We start from the raw sequence: 18,435 nt of genomic DNA on the forward strand, positions 1-18,435 counted from the left end.
TAATGTAAGTTGGTGGATGATGTTCACTTCTCATACCTCAGGAACTATATCTATTTCACGGCCTAGTCTCAAATTAAATTCATCGAGCTTTTAATACCAATTTGTCCTTGACGAAACTAAAGCCACCTCAATAGACAAGGGCACATGAGCTCTAGGCCGCAGCTGATCCTCTTTTAAATATGCTGGCACTGAAAATTAAGCGAAATTTAGCTCCATGATTTCTACGTATATGCACAATTGTTACATCGACCAGCAGCAGTTTCCGGGTGCCCCTTGTCCACCCTCCCTGCTGGGGCGCTGCACGGGTCTTGGAGCGGCATGACGGCACGCTGACAGACAATGGGGTTTATTAAAATTAAAACTAACATCGTACTATTTCGTGTTAGCACATGAATTAAGTGGCTGATCCGGCAGAAGGTTATAAAATGTATATAATACATCAAGTTTAGAGATATGTTTCATTGTGGCAAGACATCTTTCCTCATTTTACAGCAGGATTTGGGTTGCTGGCTCGTTACATGGAGTGACGAATTGCTTCTAAAAATGCGGGTGTTGCTTCAGAAAGGTTGTGAAGAGAAAGGACCTCTTGGCCTTGTTGTCTACCATGGAAGCCTTTTTCCTGATGGGGAGCTCCACTGACGGTCTGAGAACGGTTCAGTATTTCAACTAAAAGTAGTGCATCCTAATCTCAAATGTTATTACTGCTGGTGCTGAAATTCATTACACGCGTTTTTGAGGGATGATTATGGGCAAGTGTGGGGCAAAGTGTTGTTAGGAAAGGCAGGCTGCTTACAGAGCGTTACTTCAAGGACAGTAACTCGTCTAAATACGAAGATGATCGACTACTGTCTTAATTAATTGTTTTTTTCTTGTTTAATGAATAAAATAAATCGTACTTTCTTTTATACCCTTGTGGCATTCACGGTGCCAGCAACTCTATACATTTAAGCTCGTATATTTAAAGAAAAAAAATCTGCTTTTTTATTAGAGTTACTCTATGCCAAAATACGATTTTGCTTAAGGCCAGAAGTAAGAGATACTCTTTCATGTATTAAGTGGTGTCAGTATTTATTTGAAACCTTAAAATAAGTATTTATGGAAACATGAAGCATGGAAAGAACAACCAAATCAAGAATAAATTCATAGAGGTCAGGTTTAGCTTACGATACAAGCTGGTCATCAATAGCAACATACTCATTTTAGGTTCTCTTAATAACCGCAAGAATGTGTCGTAAGGCATCGAATAGCGACGCCTTACGACATAATACACCAGCGCATCAGGGGTGATTGAAAAGTTAAATATATACAATGATGACTTAGAATTTCGCTGAGGTGTTTCTTCATCTCTCCTTTCAATGACTGTGGCGTCCGTAATAGCAACACTGGTGCTACGCCCCCCTCTCCTGGCACTGCAGACTGCTACCTCAGCCAAACTGCAGCTACGCGCCAGCCAAGGAGCCGGGAAGAGGGAGCTTAAGAAAAGGAAGGAAGGGGGAGGGGGGGAGGAAGAAAAACAAACCTATAGCAAAGAAAATATGTAGGCGAGGTTGGCCGCCTGCAGCACCCCAGTGGATCAAACAAGTAGATCTGTTTATACATCTAGGCCTGAGTCACTCGCCTTTTTTATTATTATTATTATTATTACAATTTGGCCACTCAGATGGAAGAGCTTGCCGTGTTAAGTAAAGATGGCAGTTTTGAAGCCTCAAGTACCACCAGTCGGGAGGAGGAGAAAGGGTAAGGGCGAGAGGTAAAGGTTCTAGGTCGCACGCTGAGATGAGGGCAGGTGGACTCACGTGCCAGATTTTCAGATCACAAATGGCGCAGCAGGATGCCCTTCAACCTAATTATGTTGTCTTACTTCTCGGAACATGATAAACTCTCGTGCAAAGGACAAATTAGGCACACGTGCTACTACTACCTCGTCGGCCGATCACGCGACGAAATGGTGAAATTGAGAGTGTGGCATACGGGGAACACTTGAAATCGCAAAATATGACATTGAACTATTAAGCGGTAGTGTTACTAATGAGATGCAGACTTATTAGCCCTGAGAAAGTAGGCACAAGAAGTTTAATAGGCACTAAAAGATGTTTAGTTCAATACCCATCTAAAGTCAAGTCATACCATATCCCTCGGTCTCTCACTCTCTCTTTACACGGGATTTATATATTACTAGGAGTAAAATTTGATATACAAGAGAAGGTAATAGAAAGAATTAAAGACTGAAAGGACAGAGAGTAGGAGACAAAAGAGTATCTTACAATTTTCATAATGCTGGTAGTGATAGTGGTGGTGATGATGATTATGAGAAGTGGTGGTCATGGTGTTGTTGGTGGCTGTGACAGTTAGTTGTGATGGTGGTGGTTGTGACAGCGTTGGTAGTAACAGTGGTGGTTGTGACAGAGTTAGTAGCAATGGCGGTGGTGGTGACGTGACAGTAGTTGACGTGAAGGTCGCCGAGCCATCGCTACTGAAAGACCGAAGTGCTGCGATTTGGATGTATGTCGGTCACGTCGGTCTTGTCGCTCGCCTCCCGAGCCTCGACCAGTCAGCCTTGACCTATATTTTACGGTTTTTTAAGCTCTCATGAAGACTATTTTCAAAAGACACAGAGTTCATTAGTCGGGTTCTTAATGGTGTTTTATTTATCACTCATGATGCAAAATCCATGTAAAGGAATCATCACTATCCTGAAAACCCATTTATAGCGATTTATGGAGATGTCGAGAGCCTGTTTAAACTAGTCAAGGAAAGACACCAGAATGTTTGAGAATGTGTCCCCTCGGTACTGTGTGGACGGAGCATAAATAAGGTTTCGATGTGTTCTTGAGCTTCAGTTTAAGCAGAATCAGCTCATATTTTAGTGGAGTGCAACGAACCGTGCCTTTCTGCTCTCACATTGTATCCCTGTGGCGCAATTTATAATTATCGTGCATAGCGAGCACAAATAGAGCGTACCTTGACACCCTTGGCCTTCATGTCAGAGAACACAGGATACAGCACACCTACTACTCCTGTCTATTGTTAGTTTTGTCCCATTGACGATTTAGAAACATCGGCAAATCCAGTGACCTTGTTGACGCAGCGAGCACTCCAACGCACCCTCTCATATAACGAAATTTCTTGTCTCTACAGCTTTTCTAGTCCACTTTGTAATATATAGGACCATATTTTGAAATACTACTGGCAGCACCTCCACTACCTTCAAAAGGTTCTGGTTGAGGTTACGCAAGTTTTTAAGAATGCTTTTATGGTTTTAGTGACATATTAACAACATTTCTACTATATGAACAAGAGAAACACTCTTGGAAACCCGGCTAATTACCTCTGTGGCTCTTGAAAATGATCGTGGTGAGAGAGCGAAGCGTTTTAGAATACTGGTCATAAACACATAAAGTTCAGCTGGCCGTGTGTTAGTGGCGAGACCTGCATTCCAAATAGCTGCCATGCATATGCCTGTCTCGGTGTCACAGGTAACATGAGGGAATCAGTCACGCCTCTTGCTTGTGGCAGGAGGCCAGACAGTGTACGGGGGCCACCTCGGGTATCTCCGCCAATGAGAAAGGTTATGCATGGCCTGAGTTGTGATATACCAGTGCAATTTTGGTCTCAGGTGCTGTCGCAGGAATGATAACAACAAAAGTAGTACAGTAATGATAGTGATGATGATGATGATATTATGATTATTATTATTATTATAATTATTATTATTATTATTATTATTATTATTATTATCATCATCATCATCATCATCATCATCATCATCATCATCATCATCATCATCATCATCATCATCATCATCATTATTATTATTATTATTATTATTATTATTATTATTATTATTGTTGTTATTATCCTTGACAAGAGTACCTTCACCTGTCTGGATCCTCTCCAAGTGGGTCATTACAATAATTAATGTGATCCATTTGGTGGCAGCGTTATAGTCTGCACCTTACGCCACGTCACGCACACTTAAAGTTTGGGACAAGTTACGAAACAAGATCATCATTCTGATTTTAGTCTCATACTGGTATTGGAACAAGTGAAGAGACCCGAGCGTGCACAAGACTTTCTGCTTTCTCTCATCCTTATTATGTCCACCTGCCAAATGGAAGAGTTAACTAGTATTCTCAGTCTTTCATCCCTTTTCTGGAAAACTTAAGAACTTCCAAGCTCCTTGCTTTAAGGACTAGCACCTCAGTGGGCCTTTTTCCTCCTCCTTTTCGTAGCCCCAGATAAGAGCTCCTCTAACGTAAGAAAAAGGTGAACCAGGGAGACAGTGACCTAAGAAGGTAGAAAGAGGAAGAAAAGAAACTTCCGCGCCGTCCATTAACTCAAGCCGAGATCCAAATATCCGCATCTATGGTAAAGTTGGCGGTACTTCTACATCGCGGTGTCCTCCTTTTCTCACTACAACAGTGCCTTCCTTGCCAAGTCAGCTTGTAGGACAGTACTCGACCCACGCATGTGCCAATTGTGGAAACAAGTTATTACGTGTGTGTGGGTGGGGAGGTGTTAAGTATAGTTAATTTGATTTCATTCATGATTCTTTAATTGTTCCCATGTACTCTATGTAAGAAGAGGATCAGGTCATATTGTTGTCACTATGGCAACGTCACACTGACCATGAGTACAAGCGACTGGACGCCTTTCTCGTGAGATTCAGCAATAGTATTTCGCTTCCATTATGGTCAACAACCCGCTTAATATCTTGGGTAAAAATCATTTGTGCTAAATGGAAATCCGTTGATAGCTGCCTGATATAAAGAAAACTCATTGCCGCCTCCACACTCGCAAAATCATACAAATACTTATAAGAGTCCCATAAAAATACAAAAGAAACAATCATACACTTTGCCACATGGTGGGTGACCTAGGCACATACTGATGTTGCTCGCTCATTAAGTTTGAGTTCGGTGTGAGGCACCAGTGAAGTGTCTCCGAGCAGACTCGCAGTTCGAGCCACTAATGAGTTGACAGTCCCGCAGGCAGCAAGTTTAACAATACAATGCATCAGCGGTTCCCTTTTTTTTTTTTTTTCACCTTCTTCTTGTGGCGAGCACTCCAACACGGAATATTATGTTCCTGTCAGTTTTCAAGTTATGGCGTGACGTATTGTACATAGCCAGACGCTGTCATCTGTCTCAGTCACGGTCACTGGCAAGGTGTGGGAGTCAGTCACGTCGAAGACAGCAGAGGTAGTTCATGTGGCAAAGGGCCAGTGCATGAGAGCACCTTGAGCCGCTTTATTTATCCCTATGTGTTTAATGTATGCCAGCTATGAGCTCATGAAAGACACACACACACACACACACACACACACACACACACGTGCGCGCATGTAGCAGGATACGCTCGCGTTCCACTCCTGATGGGGAACAAATTTGTAACTCCTCCGCTTATGCCCCGTAGTGTTACATAAACGAGGTCTGCACTGTGAAAGGACAAACCCCCCTCAATTTGCCTCCACCTGGGCTGGGATGTGAACTTGGTATTTCTCGGTTGTGAGCTGAGCGTGTTAACCTCTACTCAGAAAAAAAATAGATAAATGAAAAATAAAATAAGTAAGTATGAAGACACCATGGAAGGAGAACCCAATCACTAACTATTTTTCCATAAGCCTCTGTCTCAGTACATGGTCAAGCCATTAGGCAGCATTGCGGTACTCACCCGTCATGGTCAGGATGCCGACCAGAGGCCCAATGGAGCGTCCTGCGAGCATAACCTCCTCGGACTTGCCTCCCTTGTTGCGTCGCCTCCATGCTGCATAGATGCCGATCCCAAGGATGAGCAGGTAGAAGACGATGATGCCCGCAAGGCCCGGTATGTTCAGCATCTTGACTTGTAGACCTGCGCACACAACAAAACAGTTGAGACTCATGTAATATATAAGACCGTCCTCGCGGGGTCATTGCACACCATCATCACCAATCAACAGTGAGTGGCACCAACTCTGTCAGTAAACCATGTAATTATCATTCCTGCCAAAGCTAAAAATTTATTTTGTATAAAATATCAAGAAAAAGGGAGAACAGAAAAGGTAGACTGTAGTCAACTAGAGACAAATAACAAGAATACATATAATAAATCATCCATGAATTGTTCACTTAATGAGGTAATGTATAGATCCTGCTATAAAAATTTGTAAGTAAAAGTTATATATTGTAAGACTGGACACCGCACTCCAGTGTCCTTCCTACATAAAAAAAAAGAAAAAAACACAGAGGCCACGAGGATTAACGGCCTGAGCGAGTGAGTGTAACTGCATTGTTGATATCACAGTTTTCTATTGGCCGACACGGGAACAAACTTACTACCCTACCTATGCATCTCTTATTCAGGCTGACAAGTTGTCTGCTACAAAGTCACCTTTAAGTAGTTGGCTGAGACCTATAAAACTACCCAGTATCAGTGTTCACAGGTGTCACACATCCTGCCACAGGAACAAAAACTCTCACATGAGGTATTCAGGCAGCATTTCGGATGTGCCCCTCACGCCAAACCTTAAGAGGTATGTTTACGGAAATGAAGGTTAGCGACCTTCTTGCCACGTGTCTTGGCTCTTCGATGCTACTAACACTTGGCGTGAAGAAAAGAAAAAAAGTAGGAATTATAGGCAGGAGCCACGTGTGTCAGGATGATTCTACAAGGGTTAAGGCGGTAATAACCTTCATTTATGCAGGTTGCTTCATAAAAAAAAAAAGAAACTGGTAGGCAAGAATGTGGATTTGTGGTATCATCCGATCTAACGGGAAGGAAAATTATTGTGTCATAAATCAGTGCTCTGCCAGCTCCCGGTTAGATCTTCAAGAAAATTTTTGAGTCATTAATTTTCCTCCCAGAATTTATTTCTTACCATCTTTCTCAGTAAAAATTCTAAGCATCATGATCAGAGAGTAATTTTCCCAACATCAGCATTATTGGGCACACACATGCGGTCGAGTCAGACTGTCAAATAAGTACAGAAATGAGATTGCGAAAATATCTCAAAAATTAAAGAAAATTTGAAACTTAAAGACCATGCTTATGTTTTGAAACGTTTTTGGTGCGGTTTTTAAAATATCACACGGATAGTTGCGTTCTCTTGAATGTTCTTTCTTCTCTAACTGATGATGCAAAATTATTCTTGAGATACCATTAGAACTGTGGTAACACCCATGAAGACCTTAACTTCCCCTAGAGCCTGTTTTTTGTGGCTTTCATTAAGGTTATATCCAAGGAGTACAGAGATGATTAGTCGGGTTCTCTTCAGTGTCTTTTTTTTTTTTACTTTAACGATGCAGAATCCTTTTTTTCAAATATCATTAGAATTGCAATAACACGCATGTAGATCTTTATAACCTCCATGAGAGCTTGATAAATTATAGCTGAGCCCGTTGACCTCCCTCTGCCCTACACAGCCCTGCCAAGGATAATACGTGCCAGGATAATTAGTGTCTGCCCAGATGACGTTGTGTTTGCAATGAAACGTGATATCGTAGTCGTAAAATGTTCAGTGCAGTCTCAAGACGCATCAGTTTCCTTTCATGTTTCTCATTAAAGTAGTCAAGAATGTTATCTAATTTACAAACAGGCTATGAAATGAAATTCCAATATCACGTGTCTACTCAGCAGTAACTGACTTGATGTTACGTGAAATATGGGTCACGTGGAGTTTTTTTATTCTTTCCCGTCGGGTTTGGCGCGGAAGACAGGCGCCGCTACCGTCACGCGGACCCGCTCACTCTGACTGCATGGCGTTGCTATCTATGTACACACGAATTCTGTACGTCAAGACCTTCAGACTTGAACGGCCTTGTAAATCTTAAATGACTTTTCACCTACAAGGATAGTAGTTGCAAATGGGTCAAGAAAGAATCCTGTGTAAGAGAGAGAGAGAGAGAGAGAGAGAGAGAGAGAGAGAGAGAGAGAGGGACTCCATAACATACATGTCGAAGTGACTTATTCCTTGGCAGCATGACGTGACTTCTTATTAAAGCTTAGGTCACACTAGCCAAAGGTATCTGCGTGCTAGGCCCTTTTTGGCTGGCTGGCGCCGTCCTGCCCACCCATGCTGGTCACACTGAACGTCAAACCAATTGGCCGCATCCCCACCTCCCTGGGACTCGGGATCACAACGGTATGGTCAAGATGGATGGATCATGATGGGCCTCACTACCCCATGGGGCCTTATACTCTCCGGGGATATAAATTATTGCCTCTGCAGATCTACTATCTCACTATCTCGCGGTGCCTAATACTCTCAACCATAAGCACTATGTAGAATACGGGCCTTGGGATATAAATTATTGCCTCTGCAGGTCAACTAAAACTGCAGTTCTGCTCATATTACTCTCGCTACTTTCAGTCGGCTGTCCGCCATGCTTATTTCCCATCAGGGGTTGAACTAAAACTGTATACCAATTTTCTGGGTTTTCTAATCATAATGTTTTTTTTTTTGTTTTTTTTTTTGTGTGTGTTTTTTTTTTCTTTTCATAAGTTAGATCTAGTGCACATTTTATATGTATTACCATTTGCTTGAGAAATATACTATCATTAATATTTATATGCATAGGCTAAGGGCTCTCAATATATGCATTGCATGATTGGTTATCATCCAAATAATACAGGTGAGCAGCAAGCTCAGACGTAACTGTGGAAGAGTGAACAAAATTAATATCCCGCCGTTCTGCTGAGCCTATACCACTGCGTAGTGTGGGCGCGGCTTTTTTGAACCACTTGACGCTTCATTTCACCGTGTGTCAGCAGCGGCCTCTGGTCCCTGAGCAGGTGCATTTTGTATGTGTATGTGCTTGTCGGGGCGGGAGGTGCATCGGTATGGGCGTGGGTGCGGGGGTACTTATGGCTCAGGCTCAGCCGTGGGCGGTTATCAAGAAGAGGGAATGTGCCAGGGAAGTGATGGGCCGGTTAGTCGGGGACACTCTAAAAATAGTATGCAATAGGTGGGTATGGCTGGTCGACGAGCCAACACTGGCGCTGTGGCGGCGGAGCTGCAGGCCATTACAGCCTTCCTTCCACCCGCACCTACGTGGTATCATTGCGAAATGTAATGCTTCTAAATATTGTACAAAGCAACGCTGTTCCCTCCATTCTGTGCCTGGTGTTGCGTTCCTCACCAGGAGAAACGCCAGCTTTGATCTGTGTGTGTGTGTGTGTGTGTGTGTGTGTGTGTGTGTGTGTGTGTGTGTTCAACCCACTTGTGTATTTACTCGTTTTACGAAATTGGTCATTTGACTACATTTCACGAAACGTGCAGTCAGTTCCTCATTTCACAAAATGTACAATATAACCACTCATTTCGTAAAACGTGCACTCATTTGTCCAACTGGTGAAGTGAATAATTCCTGGCCTCTGTTTCTTGAACTAGGCAATTTTTTCGGAATTGCCGACCCTGACTCTGCAACCTGTACCCGTCAATGTTTATTCCGTAGTGGTCAGCAGGATGAAGCTCGTAAGTTTCATACATGCCGTCTGACTCATATCCAGTGTTGTCATGTGAATGTGTGACCTGACATCCGGTGAATGTACGTACTCTGTTGTTTTATCCGTGACTGAATCTTAAATCGTATCTATTTAATCCTACCATTGCAGCTGCCTTCATAGCTGTTATTTAGCTAGCTGGTATTATAGCTACTTTACTGTGTGTTCTCGTTGTCCTGTATCTAAATCCAAATGAACGTGGCCAGTTCTATTTACTGGACATGCAAATCCTGGAAGATGGAAAGTTATGCTTCACCATGCATTGTGTTGGAAAAGATGCCGTGCGATATGCAACTGTTGCACGGCAAAACACATACCCTGGTACCACTTTAGACAAAAGAATACTTATACCGAGAACACAGTCGCTGACAGTTGTGGATACACTCCCTACTGTAGCAATGCACCTCGATCAGAGTGAGCGTGACCTCAGCGTGACCTGAGCAGTTCCGCGTGTGGGCAATGATGGTTCTGTTGCCAAACTAAAACTGGAAATGTTTATTTATTGGTTAATTTATTTATTCATTTGTTTGTTTACTTCTTTATTTATTTATTTATTTATCTATTTATTTATCTATTTTCTCATTTATTTATTCGTCTATATATTTTTCTTTATTCATTGTGTCATTCATTCATTTACTTCTATCTCTTACATGATGTCCACAGCAAAGTTCCTTGCACTGCTCAGCCTGTACAGTTTTTCACAAATGTCTGGCACCGATGGCAGCAACATTCCAGTGTGCAAATTATATGAGTCGAGACAGGATGGGGTGACAGAGCACACCCGCGAGCGAGGAAGCAGGTCATTTGAAAGTAAAGAGAGGTAATAAGAAATGTCCTTTTCTGTTTTTTTTTTTTTTCTTTTTAGCGCTAAGTCTTTCTGCAAAAAATACATACCATATGTATGACGTAAATGGCTAACACGTCTCCATATAGTTGGCTCCTTATGCAGAAGCAATTAATCATCCAATCGTCCATTTAATGGACTAATCGTCCACTAAATGGACGATTAGTGATAAAAAAACGGAGCTAGCGCAGACATATGGCATGATAAAGACACGAGATGAGACTTTTCGCCGGGATGAATTGACGTAATTAAACGCTGAACAGAAATTAACTAGGAACAGTTAGAAAAATAGCATTACTGATAAAGATAATTTGAAAAAATGTAGCTAATCCAGATATGTAGCGTGATAGACGTATGAGATGAGACGTTTTGCCGGAATGAATTCACGTAGACAAACGCTGAACAGAAATTAATTAGGGAACAGTTAGAAAAATGGCATTGTTGGTAAGATAATTCTCCGCGACTTGCAAACCAAACTGTGAGAAACAATTTGGGAGAGGATTATGTAAAGCACCTCATTGCGAGCCAACCGAGTAATGAAATCTTATCATTGTAATATACCGTGGATATTTTTCTATTAAAAGAGAATTGAGCATTGTAAAAAAAAAGTCAATCACACACACACACACACACACACACACACACACACACACACACACATAGGATAGTAGTACTGTTATCGTTTCTTTCCTACAGAACTATAATAGACAACAATAATGAAAAATTGTGGGAAACTTGGGGTTGAGAACATCATCCCTCTTGTAGAAATTTATAATAAAGCAGTTGTCCGGAGATGTGAGGTAGTACGACATGATCCCATTCATCCTTTAAACCAATATTATCAAATGTTACCCTCTGGAAGAAGGTTGAGGTCATTATACTGTAGAACATCAAGATATTCAAGATCTTTTGTACCTAGCAGTATTAAAATGTTAAATGAACAACAGACAATCTACCAGTAGCACAGACCGGGTTTGTTCCTGTGGCCTGTAAATGACCAATGTGTGTGAGTAGTACGAGGAGTGTATGACGTATGTGTGGTTTTATCACTTTTACTGAGAGCTCATGAAGCAATTTTCATGTATTATACGTGACAATAAAGTATTTATTATTATTATTATTTATTATTATTAACAGATTCACAGTTGATTTTATGAAAAGTCTACATGTTTGGAGTTGTTGATTAGATGTGTTATCGCTAAGCGCCAAGGGAAAAGAAGACAACATACAAACACATTTAAAGAGAGAGAGAGAGAGAGAGAGAGAGAGAGAGAGAGAGAGAGAGAGAGAGAGAGAGAGAGAGAGAGAGAGAGAGAGAGAGAGGGGGGGGGGGATATGCATCAAGGTTACAAATATTTTAAACAAGCTCGGTATTGAATGTAATACAATTTAGCTTTTTTTTTTCTGCGGTCTTGTATGGTAAAAAAAAAAATAATAATATAATCACATTTCATAGTTTTTAGTAGCTCTGCTGAAGACAGGGACATTATGAACGCATTTCCTTGTCGGATTTAGAAGAAACATTCCAACAAGAGATGAATGAGAATTAAGATTATAATTCCAGTTATCTCAGGAACGACAGGTATAAGCAAATACTTGTAGTACTGGAGTCGCCCCAAAATATCGCTCGATTGATTACTTGTTTATTTTGTGTACTTTTATGATGCGAAAAGTTGAGTTGCGACGAAAGTATTTGTTGTGGCGGCGCGTTGGAGATTCGCGAGATGTTTTGTAAGAGCGAACCTTTTACCTTGACTATTTTTGGTCTACGATCCTGTCTTCTAGAGTTTTCCTCCCCCCTGTTCTTCGACTTACAAGTGTATTATTAGCGTACACATTTCAGCACTTACCGATTCAATTCATGAATATTTCGTTTATTCACCATGGTATCTATTTACTTTTTTTTTATGGTTATAAATGCACAGCTTGGTCTTCGCTGTCACTTGTTTTTATGACCTTCGGGTGTTTCGTAAAAAAACATTTACGTAAAGTTTTACCGCCAAATTATAATTCCAACGAAAAATATAAAAGGAAAACTGTTAATCCAGTAGTAACTGCTGAGAAAATAGTAATTAGATAAGAAGTATGAGAAATCAAACATCTTTTTAGCGATCTATGAGATTTCTATTTAAATGTCGCACTTTATTCTGAGTGCATTAATAATCTCGTCCGTGCCTATTGTAATGGTAGTAATACTTGCATTCAATTTGAAGGACTTATGAACAAACGAAGGGAAAGCACAACCAAATAAAAAGATAAAAGCAAAAAGGAAGAATAGTAGAATAGTTATGATTGTCAAATCAAGTGTGTCGGCGGATGATTTTCAATAATAATAGAAAAACAGTCTGAGTCAACACACACACACATACACACACACACACACACACACACACACACACACACACACACACACACACACACACACACACATGTATAAGAAAGAGAGAGAGAGAGAGAGAGAGAGAGAGAGAGAGAGAGAGAGAGAGAGAGAGAGAGAGAGAGAGAGAGAGAGAGAGAAGAATATACGTACGGTAATTAACAGACGCCACACCTACACTTTATAGTTTTCCAGGTGAAGACGTCGATTTATATTGCCTTGACAGAATCTACAACACTAAAAGGTGTCGAATAATCTACACATTACTGCATTGCGAGGAACGCTAAGTATTGTTAACGTCCACATCATCAAGTGGAGTCACTATTACGTACTAAATATCTTGGTCACATTCAACTTTTGTTTTTATCATATACAAAAATTATATTCATCTACATATCTTAGTCTACTGCAGTACAGCGGCGCGAACTGCCCGAGGCTTACCGGCGTTGTGGGTCCTAAGCGTGCCAGTGTAGAACTGAGTCGCAAGGTGGCAAACCTCCAACCAAGCCACCACTTCAGAGCAGCGACACGACGCCGAACACCCTCTTGCTACCTTTCACCCGGAATTTTTTGGCGGAGGCTGCAGGTACTCTTGGCGTGAATGACAGCAGCAATTGACTCAGAACTTCTCAAGGAGAGCAGGTTGCATCAGATTGAGGAGGTTACAGGGTCTCAAGAAGGTGCTTATCTCTGAATGGGAGTCACAAATCAGTGGCAACAAGTATCTGTGCATGGCGTAGAGAGAGAGAGAGAGAGAGAGAGAGAGAGAGAGAGAGAGAGAGAGAGAGAGAGAGAGAGAGAGAGAGAGAGATGAATTAATACCACTCCCACCTCGTATGTATGTAGCGTTTTTGCATACGGATGCTTCTTCTTATCTGGATTATCACATATAAGCAGATAATGACACAGCACTAAGGACTCTCTTATTTGGTGGAAGCATGTCACCGACGGCATATCAAGCAAGGCCACAATAATGGCTCAAGGTTGTTAGGATTGGAAGCTTCGCAGAATCTACAGGTGAGGTTCATTAGACGTGTCAAGTATGTGCTTGCCTCAGAGATAGGTAAATATATAATCTGATTCGCGTAGGGACACCATTGTTTGTTTACTATGAGGCCACATTGATGATATTTGTAAAGATAAGGACGGAAGTCACTACGGAGCTGAACAGATACAGTGCATGTTCCTTCAAGACATTCGCCTAGATGTTTTTTTTTTTTATCTGTCTTTTAATTGCCACCTTAATAGGAAACTGGTATCCGACAGTTTTTGTTATTCTTGACCAGAGTCCTTGTTATGTTAAATAATAATAATAATAATAATAATAATAATAATAATAATAATAATAATAATAATATAAAATCTCTACGGTTCATGTCTACCCACCGTCGCGGTGGTGGTGGTGTTTTTTTTTTTTTTTATGTAGGAGGAACACTGGCCAAGGGCAACAAAAATCCAATGAAAAAGAAAAAAAAAAAAACCCACTAAGATGCCAGTCCCAGGAAAGGGTCCAAAGAGGTAGTCAAAAACTGAAGGATAAGTGTCTTGAAACCTCCCTCTTGAAGGAATTCAAGTCATAGGAAGGTGGAAATACAGAAGCAGGCTGGGAGTTCCAGAGTTTACTAGAGAAAGGGATGAATGATTGAGAATACTGGTTAATTCTTGCATTAGAGAGGTGGACAGAATAGGGGTGAGAGAAAAAAGAAAGTCTTGTGCAGCGAGGCTGCGGGAGGAGCGGAGGCATGCAGTTAGCAAGATCAGAAGAGCAGTTAGCATGAAAATAGCGGTAGAAGACAGCTAGAGATGAAACACTGCGGCGATGAGAGAGAGGCTGAAGACAGTCAGTTAGAGGAGAGGAGTTGATGAGACGAAAAGCTTTTGATTCCACCCTGTATAGAAGAGCGGTATGAGTGGAGCCCCTCCAGACCTGTGAAGCATATTCCATACATGGACGGATAAGGCCCTTGTACAGAGTTAGCAGCTGGGGGGGTTGAAAAAACTGGCGGAGACGTCTCAGAACACCTAACATCATAGAAGCTGTTTTAGCTAGAGATGAGATGTGAAGTTTCCAGTTCAGATTATAAGTAAAGGACAGACCGAGGATGTTCAGTGTAGAAGAGGGAGACAGTTGAGTGTCATTGAAGAAGAGGGGATAGTTGTCTGGAAGGTTGTGTCGAGTTGATAGATGGAGGAATTGAGTTTTTGAGGCATTGAACAATACCAAGTTTGCTCTGCCCCAATCAGAAATTTTAGAAAGATCAGAAGTCAGGCGTTCTGTGGCTTCCCTGCGTGAAATGTTTACTTCCAGAAGGGTTGGACGTATATGAAAAGACGTGGAAAAGTCCAGGGTGGTATCATCAGCGTAGGAGTGGATAGGACAAGAAGTTTGGTTTACAAGGTCATTGATGAATAATAAGAAGAGAGTGGGTGACAGAACAGAACCCTGAGGAACACCATTGCTAATAGATTTAGGAGTATAACAGTGACCATCTACCACAAATTGGAGAACAGACTTGGCATGGTTCCGGACAGAAATATTAAGTGCATGAGATTTTGGTGATGGAAGGCTAAGTACCTTTTGTGGGCCACCTCTCTATCATGTATAGCACGAGAACAAGCTGTGTTAAACCAAGGTTTGAAAGGTTTTGGGTCTCTGACACGGAAGCAGTAGTCATTCCAAGGAAAATCAGCAAAATACCTCCTCAGGTCCCCCCAACTAGCAGAGGCAAAACGCCAGAGACACCTTCGCCTAGGGGGATCCTGAGGAGAGATTGGAGCGATAGGACAAGATACAGATATGAGATTGTGGTCGGAGGAGCCCAATGGAGAAGAGAGGGTGACAGCATAAGCAGAAGGATTAGAGGTCAGGAAAAGGTCAAGAATGTTGGGAGTATCTCCAAGACGGTCAGGAATACGAGTAGGGTGTTGCACCAACTGCTCTAGGTCGTAAAGAATAGCAAAGCTGAAGGCTAGTTCACCATGATAGTCAGTGAAGGGAGAGGAAAGTCAAAGCTGGTGGTGAACATTGAAGTCTCCAAGAATGGAGATCTCTGCAAAAGGGAAGAGAGTCAGAATGTGCTCCACTTTGGAAGTTAAGTAGTCAAAGAATTTCTTATAGTCAGAGGAGTTAGGTGAGAGGTATACAGCACAGATAAATTTAGTTTGAGAGTGACTCTGTAGTCGTAGCCAGATGGTGGAAAACTCGAAAGATTCAAGAGCGTGGGCACGAGAGCAGGTTAAGTCGTTGCGCACTTAAACGCAACATCCAGCTTTGGATCGAAAATGAGGATAGAGAAAGTAGGAGGGAACAGAAAAGGAGCTACTGTCAGTTGCCTCAGACACCTGAGTTTCAGTGAGGAAAAGAAGATGAGGTTTACAAGAGGAGAGATTATGTTCTACAGATTGAAAATTAGATCTTAGACCACGAATGTTGCAGAAGTTAATGAAGAAAAAGTTGAGGGAGATGTCAAGACACTTAGGGTCGTCATTAGGAAGGCAGTCCGACCTGGGGACATTTGTGGTCCCCTCCCCAGATGGGGGACTCCGAGGTTGGTGTAGGAGTCGCCATGAATTTTGAAATTTTGAGTGAATTGTGTATGTGTTATTAGGTACTTGTAGTTTTGTGTGGAGGAAGAGAGTTGTCTTTAGAGGGCAGGCTGTGACTGCCCCCTTGTGTTGTGATACAAAGGGAAACGTTCAGTGAGGTCACAGCTGGGCTTAATGATAAGTTCACAGCACCCCCTGATCCAGTGCTTTAGACTTCACTGGGAGTAATTATCGTTTCGGCAGGTGCCTACTGCCTCCTCCTGATATCTGTCTAGTGGAGCAGGAAGGGGAGCTCCAGTCTTGGGTTTGAGACCAGTCTATTTTTCGTGATGAGATCAACAATTTCATTTTTTGTTCATCCCACAAGGATTTTATATTTGGAGAATGTTCATGAAAGTACATAATATGCGTTGCATTTATGGACGTCAGGTTGGTTGTAGTGACAAGAGATCCTTATTAGAAAGAATGAGTGAAATGTAACCACTACAATGAATCCTTAGTAACAGAGAAGCTTATCAAAATCTAAGCGTCCATGTAATTCATGCTATACTGAGAATGGCAATGTCAGTAATGTGCAGGCAACCCACCTTAAACCGGCGCATCAAATCGGGCGAGAGAGAGTATGTGTGTGTTATTTTGAGGAAGTCTGATGTTCCATGTTGCTGCCACGTGAAGTTCTCTTGAGAAGATCGTGCTCATAAAAATGTAAGATATGGATTTCAGCATACAATGGTAACGTAATACTGTTGTTTACTGTTATGGCGTAGGTTGCTCATGGACATGACACTTTAAGTGTTGTTGGCAATAAGTTATGTATTGTGATCAGTGTACAAAGACAGAATTTTATACTGAAGGGGAGTAATTTCTTTTCGTAGCTTCCCTCTTTAGATATAGTATATACGGAGATACGTCCAGGAATGGAGGAAACTCGCGACGCCGGGTATGAGGCGAATCTGAATCTTATGCCCAGTGACATCATCGTGTAACAGTCTAAGGGAACTGCATACCTTGATGTTTGGCAACGTTCCGTATTGACGTTATATCTGGTCTCTTGACGAATCCAGATCCCCTGAGTTTGGCCTGGCACATCGAGCTATGCATGTTCCTGTTAATACTCCCTACCCCGAGATTCATCGCACATAGATAATTATACAAGTGAAATAAAAATATAACAGTGCCTAACACCAAAGCACAATAGGCATATGCCACATGCAGTAAAGTGAAAAAAAAAAAAAATAGGAATTAAAAATGCGGATCTATGAGAAAAATAGATAAATAAACCAGAAAGATACATAAAAGAACTTGCATGTAGCAAATATGGAATCATATTGAATAAGAATCAAACAATATATTGCAATATATAAATAAGTACAGATAGTGTCAAGAAGGCAGCTTGCGTAAGATTCTCTCTCTCTCTCTCTCTCTCTCTCTCTCTCTCTCTCTCTCTCTCTCTCTCTCTCTCTCTCTCTCTCTCTCATATGGCTACCAGAGGGCAGATAATTTTTAGATAGTTATGATTGCATATTCTCAGGAAAAAATACAGTTCACTTTCAATGGGGTGTTCTCAGGAAAAAAAATAAATAAAATTGCAAGTATAGTAGCAGTTTCTAGTCTTATTCTTGCAGTCAGAATCAAAAAGAAAGAAGTCGAATAATAATTTACATTAAGATCTCAGTTATACTTATAGATGGCTTTCTATAATATATATTTTTCCACTAATGTTTTTTTTTCACTTCTTTTCTAGCGTATTTCACATATTGTAAAATATTTACCTGAGTTTTCATGTTTTGCTGTAATCGTAAACACCGATATTATACAGTTTACAAACTATACTTAGTGTAGATCAATGGTCATAAGTGGATGAAGGGAAAAATGCAAGGGTGGAAGGCGGACGCTGGCATGTGTTTAAACTTTTAAGGGAATTTTCCTTATTTTAGGGAATTTATAATCCAGGAAGAAATGTTCTCTGGAAGTTATGTAATCTATTGGATAAGGAAGTGTATAGAAAATTTACTTACTTATTTACTGATTGATTGATTTTTTATTCATTTTATCTATTTATTTATTTATTTATTTTACGTATGTGGTGTACAATACACCGTACGTCAGTGTGGAGGCAAGAACGTAGAGAGTCAAAACAGAGGTATAATTTGGCCATGTCCAGAGGACGCGTAAGGAGAACGTG

At 41.2% G+C, this 18,435-nt stretch overlaps 1 protein-coding gene across 3 annotated transcripts in view; it reads right to left on the minus strand.

Moving 5' to 3' along the window:
• Positions 1-13,294, minus strand: part of LOC135100602 (high-affinity choline transporter 1-like) — a 33,973-nt gene extending 20,679 nt beyond the window's left edge. For 2 of the 3 annotated variants that reach the window (XR_010268811.1, XM_064003665.1), the window contains exons 1-2: positions 13,146-13,294; positions 5,674-5,853 (exon numbers count right to left, since the gene is read on the minus strand). Coding sequence is in view for 2 of the 3 variants with exons in the window: in XM_064003665.1 (XP_063859735.1) it covers positions 5,674-5,839 (166 nt within the window). In the remaining variant the exon portion in view is untranslated. The remainder of the gene's footprint in view (positions 1-5,673; positions 5,854-13,145) is intronic. The other variant, XM_064003664.1, reaches the window with a different exon arrangement.
• Positions 13,295-18,435: the final 5,141 nt, after the last annotated feature.

Source organism: Scylla paramamosain, chromosome 5 (genome assembly GCF_035594125.1).
Source record: "Scylla paramamosain isolate STU-SP2022 chromosome 5, ASM3559412v1, whole genome shotgun sequence".
Classification (NCBI taxonomy): Eukaryota; Metazoa; Arthropoda; class Malacostraca; order Decapoda; family Portunidae; genus Scylla; species Scylla paramamosain.